Raw genomic sequence first — 21996 nt, forward strand, 5'->3', positions numbered from 1 at the left:
CATGTAAATCCAACGCTTTGTATCAAAGCTGAAGAAAGCTGTACACATCCAGTCACTTGCCAACCATGTGAGGCACGCAGTCCTGATTAGGATACAATCTTTCCACAATGTCTTGTTTTTAATAATGTTGTTAAATTGTTATGCTCTGTAAGGTGACCTTGGGTGTCATGAAAGGCGCCTCTAAATTAAATGTATTATTATTATTATTATTATTATACCTTTGTACATACAACCTTTTATTTATGGATTCACGGCCAATCATTAAACACATTGCAGCAGTAGGGTAATTTCCCTGGTAAACTGATCCTGGCTTCATCGTCGTCATTTATTTATTTATTTGTTTGTTTATTTATTTATATATTTTTTAAAAAGTCAATTTCCTTGCAATGATTTCGTATTATCATTAACCAAAAGTCAAACATACCGAAGATGTATTCCAATAAAAAAAACATAAAACTGCATTAAAACTACTTGTTTTTCTTTCTTTCTTTAATTTTTTTTTTTTTTTTTTGAAAAATCACAACAGCCTACAAGAAATAGCAAATATGTTCATGAACAGTAAAGGTTATTGGTCCAAGGTGCTTTACATAAAATAAATAACAATAAAATACAATGGTACATTTCAGAAGACAATTTTCGGCAATGACACATATAGGCTACTATATACCATGTTCTTCCTACCTGCATGCTTTTCTTGATGTTCTAATCTTAAATAGCACATGATAACTGATTCTTTATGAGGTGTGACTAAACTTTATTAAAAATATATCAACAGATTTAATTTCTGCAGCGCTTTGTGCACTAGTTAAGACAGAAGACCTCTTTACTGCACCTATTTAACAATGATTAAACCACAATAATAATAGGTCTAATAAGCATTTTTATATTATATGCTATATATTTTCCTTTTTCCTTGTTAATATCAATATGAAACAGAACAGAAACTGTAGTACTGGTGGCAGTGAAAGCAAAAGTAGAAGGATAAATGTTACAATGCATTACATTTTTTGAGTTTTAATTGCAATTATTTATTTGCAGTGATTTGTTTTTTTGCCTGCAAGTTTGCAAAACAATGAGTGAGAAGATTATCTGCTCTGATTAACTGATGAAGGAGGAGGAGGCATTCTGTGGCGTGGGGGAAATCTCCCCTGGTTTGAGGACAGATACGTCAGGTTGCTTCTTGCACTCCGTATCACGAAGCTGCAAGAGAGTGTTGGTGGCTTAGACGCACAAAGCAAAAGAGGCAGAGATCTGCACATCACAGGCTCAGAGAGTGCAAACCTAACCCAAAGCACGGTGAGTACCAAGCTTTTTGCAAATTCATGTGCACGACAGTGTTTGAGTGATGATTGCTAGCAGTTCTTTGCCTGTCTGTGCCTTGGAGCACCTTGATTTTTTTTCTTTAAAGGATGTGGAGATAAATGCTGAAATGTAGGAGGGGGGGAAAGGATGTTCAACCTTCTTTGTGCTTGCTCCCTCAAGTTTCAACAACTTTCTTTGTGGGAAAGGAAATGTTTCCATTTTGTGAGACAAAGATTGTATAATCAGCCGATTCTTATATGATTCTTATATGAAAACATGTCATATGATAAAATATCTCCCCCAATGAGAAAAGAATACTGTGGTTTCAATAGTTATTTGCTTTGTTGGTATGGTCGTGCTTTGTTACAGACCTAACTGATAAAACATACACCTCAGCTCTATGGGTTTGGACAGTGCTAGTGTTCCTGAAGACTACCCACTGAGGAATAATAATGTTTGATAATCTTTATCTATTGAAACTATCCACAAGTTCTGACTGTTTTTAGACTGTTATCTGAGAACAAAAAACACCTGCGCCAGCTTCATTCATTGTCACTCTGCATTTCCTCCATGCGTGTGTGTCTGCATCCCTCAGGCAGCCAAAGAGGACCATGGCATTTGCAGGGATGCTGAGCGACAAGGACATCAAGGCTGCGGTCCAGGCTTGTCAAGGTGAGTCAGACAGCACAAGCAGTGAGACACGCACTTTGCACAATAACATGTTCTTGTAACCGTAAGTGAATTGAAAGTCACTTACACACTACACAGGGAAAGAGAGACAAAGGCAGTGTTTAAACAACTCCCACTCCCACCGGGGACAGCTGTATGATGTGTTGTTCACAGTGGGGACAGGGGAGTCTGCAGGTAACCTGGCAGCCATGTGGTGGGAGGGCAGTTACCACCCAGATACCAGAGTGTTTATATGTTGAGAATTCTCACAGAGAAGACCAAATCACACACGCTACAGTCCTCTCATCCCAAAGCACTTAATTATTTATCTCAGGCCATTATGTCTGCATGACAAGGCAGACACAGCTCAACTGCTCCAATGCAAATCAAATGTCAGTGCTTACATGCCCTTTATTCCTGAAACCTCTTCTCTAGGCAATGTTTTAGGCAACAACAACAAAAAAAACGTGTACATATCAGTAAAAGGAGGTAATATTTCTATGATTTATTTTTTCTAAAGGATGCAAAACTACAATATCTAATGAAATAAAAGTGGGAATAGCAAACAAATCACCTTTGGGAAAAGGATTTAAAAAAAATATTTTAAAATGATCAGGTTTGAGTATAATTATAATTTAATTAATGGCTGCACATCTTTTTCTAATCATTTCAGTTAGTTGAAAAGAACTCATCCCAGATCACAGCATCTTAATAACCTAAAGGCTTGCAACATTTAAGTGTGGCTTAGGGCCATTGGTGATATTCATTGTGTTTTACTGTTTCAATGGCATATTAAGATTGCCTATCGTGCTATAAGACAGTGATGTGCTACAGGGTGTATATTGGTAAATGTCATCAGTTGTAGAGTGAAAGTCATCTGAGCGAAAGAGTAAATGCGACATCTCCATTCAGCCCCTGCACCATTCTTGCTTTCTTTTCGTTCTGTGATTGACCCCTCGCTCCCACATCTGTCTGTGTCTCTGTCTCTTTCTTTCTCTTTCTCTTTGCATGTGTAGCTCCAGGCACATTCAACTTCAAGACTTTCTTTGCACAAGTAGGACTGACCGGCTCATCTGAGGCACATGGAAAAAAAGTGTTTACAGTCCTGGACCAAGACAAGAGTGGATACATTGAGGAGGAGGAGCTCAAGTAAGAGTGTGGTTTGTGTGTGGTTAAAAGGCTTAAGCAATGACACAAAGTGGTATATATGGGTGTGTGGGTGTTTGTGCATGTATGTACATACAGCTATATTGTAAATCCTTTGCACTGGCCCTTGGGCAGGGGTTTAGTGCATTAATGGAACAGCATTTCTGCTATGAATGAATTGAGAAGTACATGAGGGGAGGGCTGGTGAATGACAGAAGCAGGGATTACAACACCTCAGAAAGGCCCCCGAGGTGGAGAAATGCCATCAGAAAAGATAAAGTCTATTGATTTGATTTAAGTCCAAACTTATCTCTGGTATTTTTTGCCTCCCCATTAGACTGTTCCTTCAGAATTTCTCCCAAGGGGCAAGGGAGCTGACTGTGTCTGAGACCAAGAGTCTGATGGCTGCGGGTGATAAGGACGGCGATGGCAAGATTGGGATCGAAGGTGGGTGCTTGTAAAACATCTGGGAAAAAGAAAAAAAAGGTGCCTTCTGCACAGAGGAGCTGTCCACTACCTAGTGCTGAAATCACAGTCTATCAAAAAAAAAAACATGCAAGGAAAGTAATGAAGGATCTCAATCAAGCAAATAAATAATGTGTTGTTTGTCCAGCTATCTGAATGCTCAAAGAAACTGACTTCTTGCTGTCAAAAAACTGAAGTCTCCTTTTTGTTTCCCCCCCCCCCACAGAGTTCTGTGATCTCCTGAAATAAAGAGAATAAACACACATGACTGCAGCTGTCTTTCCCTGTTTTTAAATAACGGATTTCTCATGGCAATCCTGACTTTCCGGATCATCTGATGCAAAGACCAGACACCTCAGATATTCTGTACCTGCCTGCTGCTCTCCTTGTTGATGTGATACATTAAGATGTTTGGTGGAATGGACGACTACAGCTGACTATTAGTTGTGTGTGTATTAAATAAATCAGGTACCTGGAATGGATAAATAAATGTATTTGGTAGATGTGATATCACTGTCTATGGGTCATTATTTCTATAATGGTGTAATGGAGAACACATGAAGTATCTAATTTCTTTCTTAATGTGAAGATAAGCTCAGGGGCCCACTTAGAGTTTCAGCTTCACCTGCTCAGTCTTTATATCATATCATGTGTTCCTGCTGATGTGAAAAATAAGTGACGAGGGATGAGATTCAATTCATTTTGCTTTTGCTTTTCATCATATGACATTGATGCAACAGTAAGGGAGAGCCGGTTCTGACATCAGGTGATTACTGTTCCCTATAATAAATAGAAATATGAATTACATAGTAAAGGATTAGATTTATTGCATCAAGAAGACACTCAGCACTACGGTGGAGAATTACAATGCATGGGAACACACTGATGGCTTTTATCCCAAAACCCCACCGAGTCCAGTCCCACCATCATTGAAAATTGAAAACCATTTCAAACATGAATTAATTAGGCATCCAATTTCAATATATACATTTTCCATCGGTGGGACCCCTCTTTAAATCTTAGGACACATGAGTTCTTCTAAAAAAAATTCCCCACGTTGTCCTTATTAGGACTAGCACTGCCTTCTGCTGGACGGAGTCCGCATTCCTGCAAACCAAGCAGAAATACCTACTGAGAACACTATTGATGTAGGATATGTATAGGTTACAAAACAGAGATAAGTTTCCGCAATGACTGATTAGGGTTAGGAGGTTTAAGACTAAAGATTAAGGGCGTTCTCATCAGGTTTAATTACTAATGCGCGAAAAATGAGCCGCGTTCAGGACTATATGAAAACGTGTCAGGGTAAAAATGAGTTGTCAACATATTGGTCACTTGTTCACGATTAGTTCATTGCCTACTAAGGATAGGGACCCAGCGCTATGGGCCCCTGAAGTGTTGTCACTATTGGGGCGCCGAGTTCGCTTCTTATTCCCCCTTTCCCTTCTCAACCTCGACCCGTTGCACATGGAGGTCAGATGTACCATATGGAAATATAGCCTAGGCCAGGACAACTGTCTGTAGCATGTACTTTAGGTATAGCTAGTTAATGTTACAGGGGGGCATATAGAGGCAGGGGCCGCGCATAACTATCAGCTAAGACCATTTTTGGGGCGGTGCATGGTGCAACCCCAATCCTTCAGATTTAAGAATAGACGATAGAAAAAAAGACCACCTTCAATAATCTATAATGAACCCATTATATAAAAAAATATGGGCATGTTACACGAAAAGTTATATGAAAAAAATAAAAACTACACAATAAAGCCTATACATTCACCTCTGAGCAGGAAAGATGACCATCAAAGATACCACGTAAAGCCCGAGACGCTCTTTAGGAATGATTAATAGCCTACTGACACCACCAAACACATTAAGCAGCCTAAACAATCGATCCCAGGAGTACATGTGTCGATATATAAAATGATCATAAAACAAAAGAGATCAGACCAAGTGCTGCTGTTCAGTCCCTACACACAAATAAGAGTGCCATAGGCTTTCTTTTCAGAGAGATGAATCACATTTAAAGCAGAGACTTAAAACCATTTCCCCTGTTAATTAAGACCGTGAAAGCTATTTGGCATTTGACTCTATAGGTTTTCATCACAACCCTGACCAGGGGCCGAAATATGACCGACGGCCTGCTCTCTCTCACCCTTCCATTCATTTCACTCGGGCTATAACCATCGGATGAAAGTTGCAACATCGAAATCAGCCACTTAAACGCTGACTATAACTCAAATGAGTGCAACATGTCAGAGAGCAGCGGGCCTGCTCGGGTTTCCACACGTCTAGCTATAGGCCTCGACACACATGGTAGCATCCTCATTTGTTCACCTAAAAATAGGTCGAGACTACTAGACACATTTTTTCGAAACCCATGCATCTTGGTACCCGATACTGAAACTCAAAGCTCTGTAAATGGTGTTGCTCAAGGATATATAAGAGAGAGGGAAAGGAGCTAGTGGCATTCACTCGAGTCCGCCTGGGTTTTTCACTCACCTCAACGCAACTCTAAGGTGAGTGGGAAGTGGCACACTGACTGCTGGCAGATTGCACTGGGAGGACAGGGATTCAGTCAAGGAAATCTCCGTGGACTATAAACTGTAGAGAGAAAATGGAACCAACATAGCCAGCAACTACTCGGACCAAAGGAGTGAAAAGGAGGCCAAGTGTGGCCATTTGGTTTCTAAGGATCAACGTTTTGGGGATGGATGACGAATACTCTATTTTACATTATGTCGCTTATCCGGATGAAAAAAAAAAAACATGCCTAAAACTAACGGTGCCTTTTCCCCTGCTGCAGTGTTTATTTGTGGCAGTGATTTCGTGTTGCCATGATTTTTTCTCCCAGTGGGAGCATCATGTATTTAGTGCCACTGCCATAGCAGCATAACGCTTTGGGATAAACAGAGTCAGACATCCAGCTCTTTAGCGAGCAGAGAAAACAGGACTGCTGGTGCCTCTATCCCACTTTGCAAATTCAAGCAATTAACATGTTTAATGGTGATCAGCATAAACAAGTAGTTTTGAAAATGGCTCAAAAAGATGCTTTCCATTATGGTGAATGTTTTATCCTATTCTGATGCTATTGGAGGAATCGACTAGTTTGATTGATTAATGTTAATGTTTGGACACTGAGTCCTCAGACTGTTTCATGCCATTTGGGAGAGACACATTCATTTCTCTAAAAAACCTCTCTCAAGCTGTTGTGTCCTGGTCCCACAGAGTGTGAATTTTCTGGACAAACAATATATTTCAATCAGGATTGTTTGCAGTACAAAATTATGACATCTATATATGATTTGTAATGATGCTTAACTGTGTCTTCTCTGCCCCTGCAGATAAAAAATGGCCTTCGCTGCTGTACTCAAGGAAGCCGAAATGAAGGCAGCTCTGGATGGCTGCGCAGGTGAGCCTCATTAACCTTGTATAGATTAAATTAACCAGAAAATGCAATGGACTAAAATCCTCATCCTTCTTCTTATCATTATTATGAAATAATTTTTTTAAAGACTACTATATAGGCTACATCAACACTTAAGTCCAATGTTGTGCTCATGAAGCCAGATGCTAATGGTGTTAAACCTGTGTTCCAGCCGCTGACTCCTTCGACTACAAGAAGTTCTTCAAGGCATGCGGTCTGGCCGGCAAGACCGCTGAGGATGTCAAGAAGGCCTTCCTCATCATCGACCAGGACAACAGTGGCTTCATTGAGGAGGAGGAGCTGAAGTAAGACATTCCAGCACTTCACACTCAAAGCTGTCACTCAATGCTCAGTGGCCTCAGTGGCCCAAAATATACCACATATCATATTACTGTCTCATGTTTCAGCTGGGCATAACCCAATCTGAAAACAAGAGGTGTAGCATTTACTTTCTCCCCTTATTTACATGCACATGACCTGGCTCTAATATGGGGGTCAATTAACACATACTGACTGGACTATAGAAACCAAACGGACATCAAGCTGAATGAAACCTAGAGTTTTAATGACTTTATAGATTTCAATCCTTAATTCACAGGCTTTTGGAAACACCACATTTTGCTGTAAAATCTTCAACACAGAGATGGTTATGAAGGAAATGTATTCTTACTGATCAATACAGAGTGAGATGCAGACGATTGTAACCACTGCTGTTTGTCCACCTGCCAGGCTGTTCCTGCAGAACTTCTCTGCTGGTGCCAGAGCACTCACTGACAAGGAGACCAAGGCTTTCCTCGCCGCTGGCGACAGTGACGGTGATGGCAAGATCGGTATTGATGGTAAGAGCTCTGAAGTGGAGCAAGGCACTCTTCCTTATTTATCTGAATGTAGCAGAACACAATGAAGTCAGACATGATTATTCCTGATGCCTTTTAACAATGGGCTTTAAACTAATCAGTATTACAATTACATTTTTAACATCCATTCACATAGTTTCTACCTCTGCACAGATCAAACTCTTGGTCACAGAGTGGGTCCAATCAATTCTAGATCACACCACCACAATAACATAAGAGTCTGAATACCTTTTGCTGTCCGCTAACAGTGGTTTTATTCTACTTTCACAGAGTTTGCTGCCCTTGTTAAGGCATAAATTTCCATTGACCAAGATCTACTTCCTATCATGGAACTGCGAGCTCCTTGCAAGATTCAGTATTCATCAGCTGAAAGAATATTTTTTATACCTTATTTATGAGTTGCCTGCGGACAATTTCTCAACATTGAGCACATTTTACTGTAAATGTTACGATAATGTGTTATATGTTCTGAAAAATGACTTGTGCAAACTGTAAAACACCATCTGCACTTCTGAGGAAGAGTGAATAACCAGGAATAAATACTCTTTTGGTGTAACATCATCTTGTTCCAATCAGTCGTCTTTCAATTGGTCAACTTGTCTTGCATTGTACAACTCACTGTATTCACTTAGCTAGCTATGTCAACACAGTGGGCTGAGGAAGGGGCGGTGCTAAAAGAGTTTCCACCTGCCAGGGTTTTCAAATACTTGGAAAGTGTTGAGAGATGGTTGAACTGGCCTGCCCAGCCCTTGTTTTGATAATTGGTTAATGAGAAGGGGAGTGCAGGTGGACTAAGGCCAGTAGCTGGCAACTGCAGCGGGAATGGCCCTGGGGCTTTACTCGCATACTTCCTGCATCCAGGGAGGTCTGCAATGGATAGCTGTCACACGCAGCTTAATTAGATGCTCTCTTCCAAGGTCTTTTTCTCCACCAACTGCTGAGTAGCCAATTAGATGATGTGCTGTGGCAACAGGAGGGCTATTAACAGCCGCCGTTGCATCAGCAGGAACTTTAAGCAAGCTACATCTCCTGCTAAAGATGTAAATCCTGCTTGGTCTGAGGGGCTTTTGATTAATACTTGAATTTTCTCACAGCGTTTGCAATGTGTTACATTTTCTTTAAGGACTTTCTATATCCTTAAATCGGCCAAGAAAGGAACAAGAGCAGCTCATCAGTCCTATCAAAGTCATATTACAGCTCAAGTGGAAGTTATGAATGCTCAGGGAACTGCAAGACAGCGATATGTAAATCCTCAAGACTATCAGATGACCAACCAGTGGTCAAAACAGACACAGACATAACGATGGCAGTCTACTGATTCCTCAGTCTTAATCCCCCTTGCCCCCCCTTCACAGGACAGTGCTGCCACCTGCAGGTCAAAGCTGTTCTCTCAGCATTTCAAGCAGAGCTGTAGAGTGTGGTGACAAAAACTTGGATTTGAGCTTAATTTGAAGAAACAAAAAAAGACATTTCCTTGAGCTTTTAAACATTTTGTAGCTCTTAAAATAACAGGAATGGCAAATGGAGTTACAAATTAAAAGGGCTTTAGCTGTAAGTAACTGAAAAGGGTTTTTTCCCCAAAAAAAGAATCACTCAGTCCACTTTGACTAATGTGATAAACAACAAAACAAAACAAGTAATTCGACTAGAATATGTGAGGAACACAACTGACTTTCCAGTCAAAGAAATTTGACTAATTGTAAATATGGACACTAGGCTACTGCTTCTATACAAAACAATTTGGCTGTTTGGTTTGATTTGAAGTAGATCAGTGGAAACTTTTCCGACACAACCCATTTTGACACAATACAAATTATTACATCATTTAGGCATCTGAGGTAGACAATGCCGATGTAACACAAGTTTACACAGCAAAATCAAGCTCCTCACTGCGTGAACTATAATTTATTTTTGCACATTTAGCAGCAACATTCAAGACATAAATAGGCATATCATATTTAACGACTGTTTTCCCCAAACACGCCAAGTAGACTTCAAATAAATTCCTGAATAAAATAGCCGCCGCCTTCCAAATGAACAATGCTACAGGAAAAGAGGGAAAACCACCAGTTAGTGCCACTTACGCCAGCTCTAATGCATGCATGCTCAGTATCCACCTTCTTGAATATGGCTCTGTGTTGCCAGCAGCATTTGCAATTCGTCCTCCTCAGCAGTGTGCACAGGCCTATTCTTAGCATTAGGGGGGGATATTGAAGACTTCTTCAAACGCACCTTTTAAGCGTCTTCATTTGTGAAACTTAAAATAGACCGCTCTCTGACTGCAGGACAAATTTTCGCCACCCCAGATCCCGGTGGTGTCAGTTATCTTATGCCTCAGATTTCGATGGAGTGAAACTATAAAAGGTCACCGGGAACAGAGGGAAGATCACTGCAGTCGACTCGAGACTTGTCTGTATCATCTGTACCCTACAAAGCAAAGACACCAAAGGTGAGTTTGAATGAAGAGAAAAAAGAAAACCCGGGACCCACGCAGACAAAGCCGCAGCATCAGGCTTGGGCTCCTTTGAGAAAATATCCATGATTTTTTTTATTTTTTAAAACATTACGTTTAAATAAGGGACTAAACTTTGCAATGAAGTGCCGCATCTAAAGAACGAGATGGTTTTTCCTTTTCTTTTCGGTTTGTTGCGGGAGCGTCAGCTGCATGAAGACTTGGATTACTGGTCAGACCTCCCAGCATCTGTAGAGTTGCAATTGGAAACCCGAGTCAATCTCAGTCTCTGGAATTGGATTTGGAAATGTAACATCGAAAACTGTGCCATTCAGAAATAAGTGGACTGAATGATTTGCCCACTGAAATATGAAATCTTTATTTCCGTTCAGGTTGGAAGAAATGTGAACCCTAATCCATATAAACATGTGTAGGCTGTGCTTTAGCTCCTTGGTGTGTGTTTTTAAAACCATATTTTCACCTGTTCTACTTAAGCAAGTGCAATTATGGTTCCGATCTCTATTCCGCAGCTCACAATGGCCTTCAAAGGTGTACTGAATGATGCTGACGTCACTGCAGCCCTGGACGGGTGCAAAAGTAAGTCCTGCAAAATCACAGCCACAGCCTCCACAGTGTGCAGTGCGCGCGTGTGTGTTTCTTTTATTTGTATGCGTGCTTATCTGCCAACCTGCGTTGATTTCAGGTGCATTCGACCACAAGGCATTCTTCAAAGCCTGCGGTCTGGCCGCCAAGTCCGCCGACGACATCAAGAAGGCCTTCGCAATCATCGACCAGGACAAGAGCGGCTTCATTGAGGAGGATGAGCTGAAGTAAGACGCGCACAAACTCCAACTAGTCTACATCTGCACACCAGACCAGTGCTTACAGAAGACAGGCTATTATTGCTTCTCCCAGTGAATGACATTCTTCACTCAGTTGTTTCTGCTGTGTGGGCTGTATGTAGGAATGTAGAGGTGTGCACAGGGTCAAACTATCTTTGGACAAGGGCCCTGTTTTTCCCTCTTTGTCCAACTGGATGCAGACCTTTCCGTTTATTATTGGGAGAACACCTGTCCTAACTGTAGTTCTGTAATATTTCAATGGCACCATCCAGTTGTGTAGCGTCTGAAGCCTAAAGCTGAGGTCCGTGAACTAACCATCGCCTCTGTGTGTTGCAGGCTGTTCCTGCAGAACTTCTGCGCAGGTGCACGCGCACTGTCCGACGCCGAGACCAAGGCTTTCCTCAAGGCCGGTGACAGCGATGGTGACGGCAAGATTGGAGTTGATGGTAGGCTATGTTCATGCTGCAGCATTGGATCATTCTGGTTGAACCTCCGATCGGTTACCAACTGAGTGTTTTCTTTGCTTCTCCCCCCCGCAGAGTTCGCTGCCATGGTTAAGCATTAAAACAGCAACTGACCAACAACACCTGCTCTGATGGAACAACAAAGCCCACGTCGACCTCCCCCCTTTTCATCTGAATATAAATAATTTTTATACATTTGCTTAAGAGACGTTTCCTCCTATGCAACACACTGTCCAAAATGATGATTGTGAATGTCGCTCGGTTGTGTTCATGTCTTAAATATGAATTTTGCTTACTGTAAAATCTATGCACTTTCCAGGAACGAACGATATAAAAAGAAAAGAATAAATATTCTTTTGCTACGGTTTTTATTGGGTTTTTACTCCTCACGAGTCTCTTTCTCAACTCCCTTTGTTTCTCCTTCAAATTCAATTGCAGTTTACTCTTTTGACCTGAAATGGAAATACATAATAAGGAAAATAGTGGTCAAGAAAAACAAACAGTCCAATTACACACACACACACACACACACACACACACTCTCTCTCTCTCTCTCTCTCTCTCTCTCTCTCTCCCTCTCTCTCTCTCTGTGTGTGTGTGTGTGTGTGTGTGTGTGTGTGTGTGTTAATCAGCACACTACCTAACCAACAAAACAAGACAATTCAACCATACTAGAGAATGCATTTCCTGAAGGAAATACGGGTGAATGCTGAAAGCTGGAAGCTAAATGAGCTGAATAAATTGTTGAAACAATGCTGAATTAAGTTAAGAAATTCTGTAGCAATCTTGAAAAGATGAAACAATATCTGAAGGGTAAAAACTAAAACATGTAAAAAGGAAAAAGGAGGCTGTATGAAATGGTTGGAAATTACTTGAATTGTTGAAGATTAGTATGAAGAAATTGAAAGGCACACACACACACACACACACACACACACACACACACACACACACACACACACACACACACACACACACACACACACACACACACACACACACAGTTTAAACAGTGATCCAACTCCACCATGCAGCCACTAGATGGCGTTAGGTCCATTCACAGGAGATACTGGAACACGCGCTCTAACTGATCTCACAATTCACGCAATGAAAAACTCAAACAGCAAAACCAGAACTAAATTAAACTTCGAAGGTTTCGGAAAAATACACATCTTGAGCATTTTTCCCCACGAACCTGTTGTTAAACGAAATTGATTTAAATTTAATTAATGGGTCAGAGTGCAAAATTTACTGCAATCTCATGGTTGACTTTAGTGTAGGCCTGATTTTATTTTATTTTATTAAGAAAAACATTTCAATATTGACTGAATATAATTTCTGTTATGCAGCAACAGGGGGCAATCTGAATTAATATAGACCTATTCAATTGTTATTTTTCTTAGTGTCATTATATGTATTACTGTCAGCTCTTTAGTCGTTTAAAGGACTCTAGGGTCGTCCTCTCGACAGTCTGTGACCAAGGGGGAGGCTCGTAAAGAAAATTAGCAAATGTAAATGAATAAATGATTGCCCAGTAACAGTATAGTCCGCGAGGTATCAACATGGCGGATGACATCATGCACCGGCTGTGGGTGAAGTCGAACCACTTGCTCTCATTCCGGTGTCCACAGTCTCTTTTTCACACACAGCCTGGAGCAGATGATAGAGTTTCTCTTTACCTGCTCAGGGGACAACCTCACAGTCTGTCAGACATCACTTGTTGAGGGGCCCCATTAACAAGTTGGCACCGGGGTTAGGTTTAGGAAACGTTGACAATGACAAACCATCGGAGATACAAGCTTTTACTCAATAATGAAAGACGCCAGGAAGCTGCCAAAGAATTAAACAAAACGCTACTGCAGGTACACTGTGCGTAAAGCTCATACGCAGACGCACTTTCACAATTCTTACTTAAGACAAGTTCTTCAGCCAGTAACTTGATCATGTCTCATTTACAAACAGAAAATGCTGTCTCCTCCATTCATTGCACCACCGCGTTTCAACTGATTTCAAACGACATTAGGTCATCTTCATCTTCAGGCCTTTGAACAATGTTTTGGATGACCTTTACGCACAGACGCCATAGTGGCTTTACGCGCGGTTCACCTCCGCCAGCTGAAGCGTGCGAGAGTTTACTGGTGCCAATAAGAATCGCAGGTCTCTCACGCACGCATGCACGCGCATTGAGTGACTGACTTGTAGCGTGAGGAAGCTGCTTTTCCCCCTGAATTTGATTATATGCAAAGATATCCCCATGTGTCGGGTTGCAGGTGAAATTCTGGAGCCCTTCCAGAAAGCCACAAGTTTCATTGTGTAATGCAATCTAATCAACTCTCTGTGAGACATACAGCATGTCTATTCATTTTGTTTAATGCCTATATTACACAAATTAATCAGACAAAAAAAGCATCTCTGGCAATACAACCCTCCCCATTTACACTGCTGCTGCATATGCACACCTTCAACTAACCTTAGTATGATGGGGGAAATAACCTTCTGCGAAACATAGGCTACTGCAGTGAGCACTCTCCTAGGAATGGGCTTAATGACCCCTGCATTTGTCAGAGCGGTTGGGGGCCACAGAAGTCCTGGGTACAGGGAATCTAAACTGGTCATTTTGCATCCGGACAAATGGACAGTAGTGTGCAGCTCTGAAAAGCAAAGCGACCAAACAGGACGAACGATGAAAACACCAGCAGAAATGAATCCAGCGCACAACCCCGCGTGACCTCTGCCTCCAATACGTTTATTTAGACGGTCCACGAGAAGACCTGGGACACTGTACATTATGCATCATCATCACCATCACGGCGAGACACGGGGTGACCTCTAGTCCCTTCATCAGCACAGTTGACAAAGCAATTTAGCCAGGCTGTCCCCGCTGTCAGCGTGAGACAGTGAGAAGGTTATAAAGCACCGGCGTCCCTGACATTTACTCATGTGCAGCTATGATGATGATGATGATGATGTGTGTTTGGGGTTACACGGGATTTGTGTTGGGGGAGATCAACCTCCACCCAGCACCCCCCACTCACCTCGAGGTGACTCAATAATCGCGCAATAATGCTGCTGACACGAGAGGCACATGGTCTTTGTGCAAGACATGGGGAAGTTATCAATGTCAGCTGACATTATATTTCCCATAACTCACCTCAATCGTATTTATAAGGGCATAAACATTATTTCCAGTGGGATGTGGCTCAGGTGTGTTTTGGGGGGGCTGCTGCCTGAAAAAAAGAATATCTGCATGAAAGGGTGGGTGGGGGTGGGGTGTGGGGGGGTAGATGGAGAAAAGGAGAGAGAGAGATTGCAGTTACAGCCTCCCTGCATGTTCTATGATTCTAGAGGTGAGAGGAGGAGGAGGAGGAGGAGGAGGGGTGATGGGGTGATGGGATGAAGGGAGGGAGCGGAATCTGCTTTTTAACGTAATTTGCTATTTACAAGGGCGTTACAGATGTCCACGGTCCGGTCTCTCTGCCCCGGGGCGTTAAAAATAGTAAAGGTTAATTAGTTAGCTGAGAAATTGGATCAGGGGCGGGCAGTTAGAATTTGATCCATAGACAGGTAACTTAAGCAATCCCCATTGTCACTGCAATCAGACCTATATAAATCCGCCTTGACGGACAGCAGTCACCACATAGCCTTACCTCTCCGCTGAATCACCGACCGGGCACCAACCCCCCTCACACGGTAAGTTGCTGCGTGGATCTAAGAAGGTCGCTTTTGATGGAAGCTGCATGGCTACTTTCTTTTTCTTTTTTATATTAGTTTCAAAAGACTGTCTAGAAGCGGGTTCTCTTATTTCTGTTTATTCGGCGCATTTGTGATCAGCTGTAGAGGCTGCAAAGTTAGGTGACAGGTGAGATAGTCGGAGACAAAGTAAGAGCGCAAACGATGTTTCTACCCTGTTTAATCTGTGAGACCGAGGGACTTTTTTCTTTTGCTTTGTATATTTACTTATTTGACTTATCTAAGACTTGATCTAGATTGAAGGACTTTTATCATATCTGTGCGCTGCTTCACTCTGCTGGCCTGCTGCTGAACTGACTTATTGCTGTCAGGAATGTCACCTGGACACGTTTTTGCTCCTGATCAGTGTCAAGTTTGAAGGTTTGCCACAGTACCTGACTAAATGTGTTAATAATTCACTACGGTTGTTCCTCACTACAGGAATAAAATGTCGCTCTCATCTATCCTTTCCGCTGATGCCATCGACAGTGCTATCAAGGACTGCCAAGGTATCGTCTTCCACCAATATCATTATTGCTCTCTTCATTAGTTTTTTTTTTCCCTTCTAGTTTCATACAGTATTTCTACTGGAGCCTGTGCAGTCACAGGAGAACAGGATTGTCTCTATATGTTAGTCTGCTGAGAGGCTGCAAACTGGGATGAAGAGATGCATGCATATAGACTAAACAACCTTGGGGACTTGACTGAGCAATTTGACTCTAGCCACTAGCCAAAGAAAGATCAGATTTGATCCTTTGCTACAACTGGAAGTTAAACAGCAAAAGCTCAGAAACCTTTAAAATATTAAAAATTCAGACTAAAGCTGTGTCTATGGGCAAGAAGAAGAAGTGACTCACATCTTACTTAATGACACCTTCTCAGTCTTATGTCATCTTGTCTCCTGAATTTAAACTGAATAAGCCGTTTAGGGATTTGCCCATATGACGACTTTGCTTTAATTCTAGTGCAGCGGGGAAACTATAATACAAGTCTACGCACATATACGCAAGTCTGAAAATTTAACTGAGTGCACAGACTATTGTCATTATCCATCCTTGGTGCTGTTCCTGACTCTAACTGCTCTCTCTCCTCCAGCACCAGACTCCTTCTGCCCCAAGAAGTTTTTCCAGCTGTGTGGCCTCTCCAAGAAGAGCCCCCAGGATGTGAAGAAGGCCTTCTCCATCCTGGACAACGATGCCAGCGGCTTTATTGAGGAGGAAGAGCTCAAGTGAGTGAACGGCCAGTTCTCAAACTGCAGAGTTTTTTTTGGTTGTGGTTCAGGATCTGATGGGCCAGGGACTGTTTTTGCCACTCTCTCCAATGGGTGAGGAGATGTAACTGAAATGTCTCTTCCCTAAAGTTGATGAAAATTTCCATACAGCTGTAAACACTTTCTGAGCTTGTCTACCTTATGAAGATAATGCATGGTCAAAGCTGAGCCACAGAAGATGAAAATGAAAGATACACGTCTCACAAACACTTATGAGACACTGTAAGCATTAGCTATTGTAGCTTGTGAAAGAGACAAGCTTATCACTACGGGTTTGGGGATTTGGGTGCAGCTATACACAACAGCAATCATCAGTTTTACTATTAGGCATCACACTCCGTCTGCATACATTTAGGGGATTTGTATCAAGAAACCTTTCTTTGCATTAGGGCAAATAAGTCTTCAGTGTTGATACTAAGGATTACCTCTTATTTTTCTGTCTTGTCCCTCTGCACCTGCCAGGTTTTTCCTCCAGAGGTTTTCTCCTGGAGCTCGCGTTCTGACGGACACGGAGACCAAGGCCTTCCTGTGTGCTGCTGATGACGACAGCGATGGCCGGATTGGAGCAGACGGTGAGTGTCCTCACTTATTCAACATACTGTGGGAAAAATACTGCACTAAGAAAACGGCATCCATACTTTTTACATTTTCAAGTAACATCAGCTAAATTAGTTGTGTTTCCTGAATAGTCTGGTAATTCATGGCTAGTAAGAAATAGCGGCTGGTGTATTTACAGGAGTAAAGCAGAAAAACAAATGGTTTCTCCCTCCAAGTCCCTACACATGTTTTCTGTCCTACATTAATTAAAACTGGATTTGACTAAGCAACAGTATAAAGAAGATGCAACAAGTACTTAAAATTGTCAATGTTACTAAAGAGCAAATTTTAGATCCGATTAATGACACTCTTAATTTGGACGCACAACAACTCTTCTTATCATAAATTACTTATTTCATATAAAACGCATATATTTTAGTGTTTAATTTAAGCAGGTGAGGTAAAGATAAATAAATAAAAATAAGCTACCACCCCTAAGTAATGCTTTCTTTTCTCCACAGAGTTCCAGGCCATGGTCTTGTCCTAGACAGCTGGACTCCATCTGTCCAACTTCATCAGACCCTGCTCCCACGCCTGTTCCACTGCGTCAAGGGCTCTCTTAGTTTTAGTCAATTGTTTTCAATTTGGTTAGATAAAATAAAATGTCATGTCATGTTATTTTGCAAGACTCACCCCGGTTCACAGACATCCACAGTCATCCTTTTTTTTCTTTTTCATATGTTTCAGACAGATCATAAACCTGCATTGCCCAAAATCAATGTACAATTTACCAAGTTACTGAGAAAAATAAAATAATAAAATCCATGTCTTTTGACTCTTGGCATTATTTTTGTGTGTACATTTCTGTGCGTCTTGTGCTCGCATAATAGTTTAGAAACAGTGGAGCACAACCAGAGCAGCATTATGGCAGTGTCATCATCACAGCTTTTACATAAGGAAGCACTAAATGATTTATAAGGATGAAATAAAGATAAAAAAAAAAAAAAACTCAATGATTGAGACACGCACAAAACAAAACAAAAATAGACACATGCACACACACACACACACACACAGACTCGCCATTTCCCTTACAGTTCTAAGGTGTTCTTAAATCTTGAATGACCCTATAACCTATCACAGCAGTAAGTGAGGTTGAACGAGAGAGAGACGGTGTCAGGTTTATGCGAATTGAGACATGTTCTGATAACACAGGGTTTCTGAGTGTACATTGCATACAATTGAGGTGTGTGTGTGTGTGTGTGTGTGTGTGTGTGTGTGTGTGTGTGTGAGCGAGAGAGAGAGAGAGAGTTTAAAGAGCCATATACAGTAGAGCTAACACAGGGAGAAAGCCGAGGGATGTGACCTTGATGACCACCTGAGTGTCATCGTGACTGGATCGAGTGACACCTGACCTCAGCTTTGTAAATAAACCTGGCTGAACCTTGGTGCTGCTCAGACTAGGGCAGCAATACACACACATACGTACACGCACAAAACCCAATGCATTTGCAAAAATCAAATATGCAACCAGACATGGCCAGACGGCCATCCATGCAAACACACTAAATCCAAAATATGCATATTTAAATACATGCAGCTTCTTAATAAATGCATCTGTCTGGGCGTGTGCTGGTCTGTAGGTGTGTGTGTGTGTGTGTGTGTGTGTGTGTGTGTGTGTGTGTGTGTGTGTGTGTGTGTGTTGTACAGGAGGAAATGCACACTCTGCAGAATGCTATAGCTGAGGATACTAGCCGTACATGCGATCCTTTGCCAGGTCTCCTTGAGAGCTCAGGAGAGCTTACTCAGGAAATATTCAAGAAGAATCATTTTATTACACTCGCCCATATTCTCAGACAGAGCGTTGACCACATGACAAGTCCACACTCCTCCTTCAAATAGCACACGGCAGTTTAATTCTCTGCACTTACAGGACTCATGGGATTAACATTAACAACCACCTCACTATCCACCCACCCACTAGAGGCGCCAAAGTCAAGAGTACCAATTTTTTTTCACAGCTTCCACCTCAGTGTCATTTCAATTATCTGTTTATTATAGGGCGAACCTAACTATTACAGCAACACACCTGCTACTCAGAACCACGGGGCAAACCCTGGTATTAGCATGTGGCTGTGCTCACATATGCAGGATGTGTATTATTGCTGCTGGATTCAGATGGTGTGTGATGATAATAAAGGTTTTTAATTGTGTTATTTCGACAGCAGCCAATGAGAGGCCTGTTTATGTCTTAGCATGTTATGTGTGCACTGATGAGCAATTTCACTTTTCACATTTCATTGAACTGTATCCACTTAAGTTGTCAGCAGGTTGTGTTGCTATGTAGCTATGTGTGTATTATGAAGAAGAAGAAAACGAGCTACGCCATGTTAGCACACTTCAGTCTGTTTATTGGCCAAATTCTAAGGAGTGCTATAGGCTGCATCATATTGGATCCACGTCTGAAAAACCGCCTCAGGTGATGTCACTTCAAGTGTTTTTTGTTGTGAAGACTCGTCTGAAGATGAACAGCAGTCTGGGGGTGTGGGGTTGGAAAGAAGAGAACTTACCAGCAGTCCTCTGCGGCCTCCCCTCCTCTCCTCCTCCCCTCCTCACCTCCTGCCTGAGGCCCCGCCACATCCCCTGCTACTAGCATAACACACCTGTTCGGGGCCGAGGTGCACTGTGGGTAATGTAGTCACCGGGTGTTAGACAGCAAGAACGCGGTGAATTGAAAACCGTTCGTCGTGAGTTTGAGTTTTGTTTTACAACAGTGTTGTAGCAGCTAACTTTTTTTTTAAAAAGGCGTTTATATAATATATTATATTATATTATATTATATTATATTATATTATATTATATTATATTATATTATATTATATTAGGCTATATTTTATTATATTAGCTAATTTGCTGTAGCAGCTAACTTTTTTTAAAGGGGTTTATCATATTATATTATATTATATTATATTATATTATATTATATTATATTATATTATATTATATTAGCTAATTCGCTGTAGAGCTAACTTTAAAAAAAAAAGAGGTTTATATATTATATTATATTATATTATATTATATTATATTATATTAGCTAATTCGCTGTACAGCTAACGTTTTTTAAAAGAGGTTTTTATATTATATTATATTATATTATATTAATAGTCTATTTAATTGAGAAAAAAAAAGTTTAACAATAACAGACAACCAAGCCTGTGTGAAGTAATGCTGATATCATGAAACTGTATTAGTAGCCTAAACATTGTCACCCTGATGTGAACTACAGGTTGGTGTTCTTGCTTGACTCACCCGGTCATTCCCTAAAAGTAAAACCTGCCTTTAATTACAGCCCCGATATTCATGTCTCACATGTGCTCTACTTATCGAGATACAAATAGTGGACATGCTCAGAGACATGGCACTAATTAGATCATCATGTTCCCATATCTGTTGTTATCAGTTTCGGATCCTCATCTCTGCAGACGAGCTGTGGAGGAGTGTGAATGGGGGTGGGCCAGTGGGCTACGTACATTGCTGAAAGCAGGACAAGGTTGGGGAAGCCAGTAGGTAACACAAGCCAGGGGACACACAATGGAGCTGTGACCCCTGCAGGTCAGGAGCGGCGAGTGGTAAACAGGAAGGAAATGTGAGCCAACAGGTCGACGCTAACTGCTGGATCTGCTGCTGTGGGACAGCAGTACAAGATAATGTGACATGCAGATCACCTGGACTCAAGGGCAGAGAGGGAGGGAGAGGGAAAGAGGCAGACTGCAGCTGTGCTTCTCTCTGGGAGACCACAGCTGTGACAGGCCAGTGATGTCCAACGACCCTGTTGGTCTTACATTGTGAGAAAAACGTTAACAGAAGTTTTTGGATAGCAAGGTGAACTTATGCACTTATTTTCACAATAATTACCTTAAAACAACAGCTACTGGTATCCCACATTTCAAGCGCTTATAGGCTACAGCAATTTAGATATAACATAAGAGTTTAAGTGCAGTTTCTGTTGCTGTTGAAAGGGAAAAAAGGTCCAATAACCAAAGTGTTCAGCCGTGTCATTTCAAATCAAAGTGTGGTAATATATTATATTTTGTATGTATATGTCATTTACCACGACATACAAACAAAATATAATATCTGAGAGAAGGGGGTCATGCTAGAAATGACTTTTCTTAAACGATTGTCCAAAAGATTTAGTAGACATTATCAGCAATGTTTGTTGTTTTGTATCCTGAGAATTAAAAAAACTAAGGGCAAAGGCTGCAAAATATAAAACAAAAACGGTGGAGAGGCTGAATTCAGTGGATAATAGTAGTAGTAGTTGTGGTAGAAACCTTGAAATGTGAGGATGCGGTGTTACGGCAAGTGACAAATGATTGACTATAAATTAAGCAAACTTAACTTAACTCTCTAAATATGTTGTGTGACTACTGATAACATACCGTGCACTGTCTGGATAAGTCCTTTGGGATGGACACACAGACCTAGCCTGCTTGTCTGCTTGGAACTTCAATAATTGATGCCCTCGCTTCATTGTCACCAAAAACTCATATCAAGAAAGGAGTGTCAGGCTCACCTTACTGATTAAGTCTGTGTGAAACTTTAATGTGCACCCCATCTTCAGCTGATAACAAAACTTGTAATCAGGCAAACGAGGGAATGGGAGGCTGAATGGTTTGGACTCGGGTTGTTCATCCAGGATTTTTCTGTGACAAACTGCACTAGTCATATTTTCACTCATTCCCAGTCTTTTGGATCCTGGAGGTATCAGAGATGTTGCTACCTGATAGTCTGAACAGGGAGGAAGGTCGTAAAAGATTTAACTGGCGTGTTAGG

At 41.4% G+C, this 21996-nt stretch overlaps 4 protein-coding genes across 4 annotated transcripts; all 4 read left to right on the forward strand.

The window, feature by feature from the left end:
• The first annotated feature begins 1158 nt into the window (after window positions 1–1158).
• On the forward strand, window positions 1159–4090 carry pvalb5 (parvalbumin 5). Its single transcript, XM_085784390.1, has 5 exons — window positions 1159–1296; window positions 1898–1974; window positions 2988–3120; window positions 3455–3564; window positions 3809–4090. The coding sequence occupies exons 2-5, from the start codon at window positions 1914–1916 to the stop codon at window positions 3829–3831; spliced, it is 327 nt and encodes a 108-aa protein (XP_085640516.1). The 5' UTR covers window positions 1159–1296; window positions 1898–1913; the 3' UTR covers window positions 3832–4090.
• A 1779-nt stretch (window positions 4091–5869) lies between these two features.
• Window positions 5870–8427, forward strand: LOC146983035 (parvalbumin beta-like). Its single transcript, XM_085784389.1, has 5 exons — window positions 5870–6101; window positions 6927–6994; window positions 7182–7314; window positions 7739–7848; window positions 8137–8427. Exons 2-5 carry the CDS (start codon window positions 6934–6936, stop codon window positions 8160–8162), a joined length of 330 nt encoding a protein of 109 aa, XP_085640515.1. The 5' UTR covers window positions 5870–6101; window positions 6927–6933; the 3' UTR covers window positions 8163–8427.
• Window positions 8428–10254: 1827 nt separating this feature from the next.
• Window positions 10255–11991, forward strand: LOC146983036 (parvalbumin beta). The gene is made up of 5 exons (XM_085784391.1): window positions 10255–10315; window positions 10849–10915; window positions 11022–11148; window positions 11497–11606; window positions 11700–11991. Exons 2-5 carry the CDS (start codon window positions 10855–10857, stop codon window positions 11723–11725), a joined length of 324 nt encoding a protein of 107 aa, XP_085640517.1. The 5' UTR covers window positions 10255–10315; window positions 10849–10854; the 3' UTR covers window positions 11726–11991.
• Window positions 11992–15796: 3805 nt separating this feature from the next.
• pvalb8 (parvalbumin 8) lies at window positions 15797–17985 on the forward strand. Its single transcript, XM_085784366.1, has 4 exons — window positions 15797–15862; window positions 16449–16581; window positions 17086–17195; window positions 17682–17985. The coding sequence occupies exons 1-4, from the start codon at window positions 15802–15804 to the stop codon at window positions 17705–17707; spliced, it is 330 nt and encodes a 109-aa protein (XP_085640492.1). The 5' UTR covers window positions 15797–15801; the 3' UTR covers window positions 17708–17985.
• Window positions 17986–21996: the final 4011 nt, after the last annotated feature.

This window comes from Trachurus japonicus, chromosome 8, assembly GCF_045865225.1.
Source record: "Trachurus japonicus isolate A0001 chromosome 8, Traja_1.0".
NCBI lineage: Eukaryota > Metazoa > Chordata > Actinopteri > Carangiformes > Carangidae > Trachurus > Trachurus japonicus.